The following is a 6,547-nucleotide window of genomic DNA, read 5'->3' as shown; positions in this document are numbered from 1 at the left end:
TAATAGATTACAGGAGATTTACACACCTTATACCACCCTGACTTACATTCAACAGGATGCAGCTTTACTCGCAGTTTCACTCACAAGCCATATATGACAATTAAATAATAATACAATAAGTGTAGAATGTACGTCTATTACGGAGATTCATTTACAGAAAAAGGCCACAAACTCGAGAATAAAGAAAAAGGGGTTTATTAGGTTATAATTTACAGAGGAAGGGAGGAGGAAAGACAGGGCATGAAGGATGGGCATTATTTTGCCCTTCATGTTTCCGTATTCTGCTGTGACCGCTGCTTCTGCTGTGTATCTTGTGTCTGAATAGTTAACTCTTCATCCAGACGCTCTTTAGCTCGCACCACCTGGAGACAAACAAGAACAGCAATGACTGAATAAAATTGACAAAATCTATACACAGGAAGGAAGAGCAAGCGAGAGATGAAGTTAGTAACGACTTTAACCCGAGAGTGACGCGTCTTAATCAATCAGAAATTTTTTGCAAATGTGCCAACGGTGCCACATAAACTATATTAAGGCTGGTTGCAAGGGTGATATTGCTGAGGTTAAGATACAGAATTATAACTGCCTCGGTTCTGTGCTGAATAACAATGTACTTCACATCTGCACTTGGATAAATCAATGTGGAGCAAAAGTGCACTTTTATTTTCCTTGTAATATCTATTTAGCTTTTAAACATTTTTAGCATACCCCAAGATTACCAATTTATATTCTTTGAAAGCACTCAAACAATATTTTTGGGAAACACACCCCAAGAGATTCAACAAGAAATAAATAGTTCAATAATCAGAACTGCCAAATACCTGGATTGTATGCATTGGTGTAAAAACGGATTCATATTATTATCACATTGTGTACATCGGCTTATCAATGATACTGGAGAAAGAATGAAGACGGGTGGAAATTCTAACCCAAGTCCCTGTTAGACTCATCACCTTGCTTTCATGGAAAAATATGGCTTCAATCATAGCAAATATCATGAGTACTGTTGCAACCATTGGCATTGCTAGACTCCTCAGTAAAATCTCAAATTCAAGCTATTCCAAGCTCCACTAGCTGGGAGAATCAGTGTCACAAATGAGTTGATTCTGAATTGATAAAAGGCAGACATAAATAAATAAACTGCCCAGTGTGCTGGACTGTAATATGCACACAACATGCGTACATAATATGAAAGTGACATGTTTTGCATCAGAGGAGACAGAACACTTACTTTTGATTGTAAGTAATAAGAACCGCCCACTGATTTGTCATTGACTTTAAAAAGGTGCTCGTAGCTCTAGAGGGGAGAAGGATTTCATTGTTAGAGTTCAAGTTAAATTATTTGAGCATACTTTAAAATATCCATTTTATTTTAAGACAGAGAATGAATGACACATTTTAACAACAAGTAAACAGAACAATTAATCATTTCATATAAACAACTGCAGAATCTTGATGTATGTGAATAGATTCAACAATTTGGCCAAAAGTGCCAGTAATCAAGTCACGTTGCTGATCAACATTGGGCTGTTGCTAACAGAGTTTTTTTGCTCCATTTCCTGCTGTACAGCCATGCAGGCTTGCGGTAATACTGATATAATGTGGACTGTGAAAACAGCTGAAAAGTGCGCCGCTGTATAGATCGTACCACCACTGTCATGTTTAAGAACACTCTGAGAAATACAATATAGAGTATTACCACCTTCTGAATCTCCTCAGGGCTGAGCGTGGACACATTGAGGATCTGCAGAGCCTCCTGCACGCTCATTCCAGTGATGCTGGAAGCTGCAGCCGACTCCTGACCACTACGGCCCCTGGCCTGTGCTGCTGCTTGACTTGCTGAGTGGGGGAAAACAGGTTCAACAGAAAAAAAGAAACATTAACCATCCATCCCTAAGTAATGTGATGCCAAACATTGTTTTTATCGCTGATTATATCATAAGACGATTTAACCATCGAAATATTAAAATCAAGCTTATAACAAAATCGAGATTTAAAAGGTGTACTCCAGGGGACGTTAGGAATCTCAAAGAAAAACGAATTAATCAAGAAAACTATTCTCCATGGAGTAGCCAAGTAAGTGACTCAATAAAGACAATCTCTTGGGTCATACCTGCATATTCTTGTCGTAAAGCACGTGCAAATGCTCGCCCCACCACCTGTACTCCCATCACTACGATCTGTGCAAGATATTTGGCCTGTAGGTGATAAAAAAACTAGGTTAGTCTCAAAGAGCATCAGGAAGAGAGCGACAAGGTGAGGTGGTCCTCGCTCTGACAGCTGACATTACATTACGACATCCGTTCAGTCATAATGAGGCTGATATCGCAACAACGCAAATGACAGCAGGTCACGTATACAAAAAAAAACAAGCTGTAACATGGTTCCACACATTCTTCTGCCCTTTTCGCTTGAAGCATCCTAAGATATTAACGTTACCTTGTGTAACGCGGGTGGAGAAGCAAACAGTGACCTACACACACTCACACAGCGGCTCCACATCTTCTGCGAACGAATAGTAGCACTGCGAAGATAAAAAACACGAACAATAGACAACAGATTCTTACCATTTTTTAATGTTACACAGCCTTCGTGGAAGGTGAGCGGCGTATGTTTTCACACTGAAGGTTACTGACGGGTCAAAGTTCAAGGAAGCATAAAAAAAAAAAACAATTCAAGAACTCACAATTGCATGTCGAAATTTGTCACACTGACACCTGCCGGCGGGGAGGTCTAGGTGCAGTTTTCTCTTTGACCTGTGAAACACATGCCTCAAAAGAAAAAGTAAAAAGGTGATAACAAAATTAAATGGATGGATGAAAGAAAAAAACAAATAATTGAATAAACGATTAAATAACAATAAGTTGTACTTCATATGAATAGTAAAGTCAATTTCACTTTACTTTTTGTACAGCATTTTCAAGCGAAAAAAGGATCACAAAATGCTTAACATAATTGAACAAGCATTTGATATATAGAACTTACACAGTCACATTTATAAATTGTATAATTTGTACTGCAATACGTTCCACTAATAAAGTAAATAAAAATAAAATATCTGTACTACTCCCATTGAAAACTTTAAAGGCTATATTGTCAAAACTCATCACTGTTAAATGGATTCGGCCGACACTGTTAACAGGTACAACAGACTCCACTACAGAAAAGATGTATTTGATATTTATAATTTTTCTCTTTTTTGGTCAAAGACAATTATTGGTTATTACTACACAGGACCCAAGCTTATTATCAACAATAAATCCATCAACAATCCCTGCTGGATGACACAAATATTTATCCAATTGCATATAAATGTATTTAATTAAGTTTGTTTTTCTGTGTCCCTTTGGTTGCACCAAAGACTTCAACAAAGTGTAGATGTAAAGGACACTCTGCAACTCACTGAGGGTGTTCTACATACATCATCATGTCTGTATTTGTCACATTGAGTTAATTACAAAGAGACACACAGAACTGAGTTCAAAGAGTGTTTATTGCAAGACAATATTGAAAAAAGTCCACACACCATTACCTTACTATTGTAAGACAGAAACAGAACTACAATGGTTTACTCACCGTATGAAAAGAATTTTCCTTTTTAAAACAATGCCAGGCAAATTAATCTGATCCAAATACAACAAAGCATGGCCTTTGAGAATCATAAGCACGTACAGTATACATCAAATAAACCCTAATGACGCCATGACACCTGCCATACATGTGTTAAACATGACATGCACAACCATGCTGAATTGGCCGGTTCATCTAAGTCCACTGAAGAGTGTAAAATTCTGTTGGATCAAACTTGGATTACTGATGATACTGCTGTAACCCTGAGTATAGACTACAAGTTCGCTATTATTGGCTTCATTGTAAGTTATTAATACTGTGCTGTGTTTTATTAAGACCATGATTACTCACAAGAAGTTAAAGTTAGATAAGAAAATGATCTCATTTATTGAGGAATATCCCCAAAAACCATGTTAGTACTCAAACACTAACATGGGTGTGTCCAGAAAATAAAAAGGAACAATCATCTTTAAGTATAAAAAGGCCCATCAAAAAACTTGTATGTGAAAAAAAAAGGTTTGGCTTTGAATGCATAAAAATGTTTTTTTTTTCTTAAAAACACCTAACCCTACTTATACTCCTAAATCAATCAAATCTAACATGTACAAATGCAATAATAATGAATCATACTAAAATGGAATTTAACTCCAAGATAGGATTAAAAAGGAAAAGTGACCACAATGATGTTGTCAATAGAAATTCCAGCTCATTGCCAAACATGAACACTGGTGACCCTGTTGTATCCGGAGTGCTAAAACCTGAACATTTTATTCTGTATTATCATCAATTAGTCATTCATTTAACCAGGTAGTCCCACTGATACATCATTTTTCAACAGATACCTGGCTAAGATAGCATCCATTCAAACAGACACTTTAAAAGATGGTACAGTAACATGCAACAGCAATTGTGTTCTGTCTGACCAAAACGGAAGACAAGGTTGTTTTTCTTTCTTTTAAGATCACTGTGTATGATTGTTTTTTTAAATAATTTTTTAAAAATCAAACATTTAGCAAAGATAGGCTGTTAGTTTGCATGCTCTTAAGACTGGCCTGTATAAAATGGAAGCAGTGGTCCACTATGGAAGTAAATGTGCACACATGTAACACATTTTGTACACTATAATTTGCAGTGGGGCATTCTGATATCCAAGCACAGGCAGTCTTCTTTTATATCAGGATAACCCATCGTGCATCATCAGACTCAAACAAAGACCGCACACCACAGAGAACAAAAGTTTGTTGTCAGACTAACTTATGGTTAGAATTAACTGGTTATATAGCACGAAGCTGGAGTTTTATTTCTGTGGCTGACCACAGTTTTATTCACTTTAAACGAGCCCCGAATGATCAGAAATATGGTTGATCGCATCTTGGTTTCTAACTTCAGTGTTGTTGTCTGTTCTTTTTTGTTTTTTCTGAAACGGCAAATAATCTAACGTCATTTGTAAGTCAGATTGATCCCACAGTGACATATAAAGTTAAAATGAACATCAACCAGGTGTAAAGTTTAAGTTTCTAAAACCCTTACAGTTACAGTACTGAAACCAGAGGGTGTTTAATGAGGTCATCAATTCTTTTCTATCTTCCTTTTTTTTTGTCACATTTTTTGTGTGTTCAGTAGGCTGCAATAATTGCTGATGAAGCGTAGATATACGAATGGCAACAGAGCACTTGAGCTGTCTCTCCCCTCTGCTGTTGGCACCATGACTGAACCAAAGACCAGACGATTACATCCCTTTTAATCATCCTAAATGAGAGGGAGACCAAAATAAGCACTCTATTTGATACAGATAACATTCACACTTTTACTACATTTACACAACAACAGAAATATTTCTGGAATCATAAAGGTTTTTAAGTTTCTAAAGATAGTAAACTGCGATACAGGAAAAAAGAAAACACCCCTAAAACACCATGCCATTACAAAACAAATAAAAACTGAAAAAATAAGACGGATTGCAAAAAAATGACCCCACTCTTATCTGTCCTTCATCACCAAATAGCAATCAGAACCCACCCCTTTTCATTCACTCACTCACCCATTCGTCTTCGTCAACCCCCTGGAAGGACTCCTGCGGCAGCGGGTCGTCCATGTTCCCCAGCTTGGCCACCATAGCACTCAGCAGCTGGATCACACACACAGACAAACAAACAATGCTTTTTTTCAGACACTAAGACACGTGCATTTAGAATGTACGAGGACTTTTGGTCTAGATATCTCTATCTAGATAAACTGAGGAGATATATTGCATGACTGCAGACCGAGTAGAAACATACAGTATATCAAACTTGTCTTACCTCCTCTTTTTTTTGATCATCAGTTTTTTCCTCCAAGTAAACAGATGAAGGCAGATATTTCCTTACTGGAGCCTCTTTGGGGGCCTCACTCACTGTGGAAAAACACACATAAACACACCCCTATGAGGTACAGAAACATTCCAGGACATGTCCAGTACCAACTTGTGGAGTGCAGAGAAAGTATTTGGATCTGGAGCGAGAGCTGTTACGCAGAAGCACCTGGCGTCATGTCTTTAGGCTTCAGGCTGATCTTTTTGTGTTGGCCGTTGGAGCCGGAAAGCCAGGCAGAGGCTGTCAGTGCAGGTTCCCACCATACTGCTGTATCTGAGTACACATCATCCTGGAAGAACTCTTTCTGAAAGCACAAAGTGGATATATAGAGAATTTGACCCTGTTTATCAAAAATACACATCAGGAAGAAAGGTAGGCAGAGTCCCCTTTCATCCACAAGGTGGTGTAGTTGGCTCACTTTGACCCGGGGCACTCTGAAGGCCACTGGCTCTATGGTTGTCTTGGTGAGCATCAGCCCCACAGCTATCTCTACATCTCGCACATTGCACTCTGTTTTGGGCAGAAAGGTCAATCCCTGCAGAAAGGACACAGAGTTAGATGTTATCAACTAAAAATAGTCTAAAAATCACAAAGCTCATGTTTAAATTCTTGCACTTGTACCCCCA

At 38.0% G+C, this 6,547-nt stretch overlaps 2 protein-coding genes across 2 annotated transcripts in view; both read right to left on the bottom strand.

The window, feature by feature from the left end:
- Positions 1-179: 179 nt before the first annotated feature.
- On the bottom strand, positions 180-2,647 carry pam16 (presequence translocase associated motor 16). Its single transcript, XM_072368060.1, has 5 exons — positions 2,568-2,647; positions 2,114-2,198; positions 1,703-1,839; positions 1,232-1,297; positions 180-362 (listed from the first exon to the last, which is right to left on the bottom strand). Exons 1-5 carry the CDS (start codon positions 2,568-2,570, stop codon positions 267-269), a joined length of 387 nt encoding a protein of 128 aa, XP_072224161.1. The 5' UTR covers positions 2,571-2,647; the 3' UTR covers positions 180-266.
- An 828-nt stretch (positions 2,648-3,475) lies between these two features.
- Positions 3,476-6,547, bottom strand: part of coro7 (coronin 7) — a 106,389-nt gene continuing 103,317 nt past the window's right edge. Inside the window, exons 24-28 of the mRNA XM_072368050.1 lie at positions 6,340-6,456; positions 6,090-6,225; positions 5,871-5,962; positions 5,612-5,698; positions 3,476-5,319 (exon numbers count right to left, since the gene is read on the bottom strand). Coding sequence (XP_072224151.1) covers positions 5,311-5,319; positions 5,612-5,698; positions 5,871-5,962; positions 6,090-6,225; positions 6,340-6,456 — 441 coding nt within the window. The 3' untranslated portion in view covers positions 3,476-5,310. The remainder of the gene's footprint in view (positions 5,320-5,611; positions 5,699-5,870; positions 5,963-6,089; positions 6,226-6,339; positions 6,457-6,547) is intronic.

The sequence above is a fragment of the Leuresthes tenuis genome, unplaced genomic scaffold (genome assembly GCF_036924035.1).
Source record: "Leuresthes tenuis unplaced genomic scaffold, fLeuTen1.0.hap1 SCAF_17, whole genome shotgun sequence".
Taxonomy (NCBI): Eukaryota; Metazoa; Chordata; class Actinopteri; order Atheriniformes; family Atherinopsidae; genus Leuresthes; species Leuresthes tenuis.
This window is presented reverse-complemented; position numbering and strand designations above follow the sequence as displayed.

Coding starts and splice junctions, on each gene's coding strand:
- pam16 (XM_072368060.1), bottom strand. Junction 1,840..2,113: donor TTTACGACAAGAATATGCAG/GTATGACCCAAG, acceptor TCCCCCACTCAG/CAAGTCAAGCAGCAGCACAG. Junction 1,298..1,702: donor GCCCTGAGGAGATTCAGAAG/GTGGTAATACTC, acceptor TCTCCCCTCTAG/AGCTACGAGCACCTTTTTAA.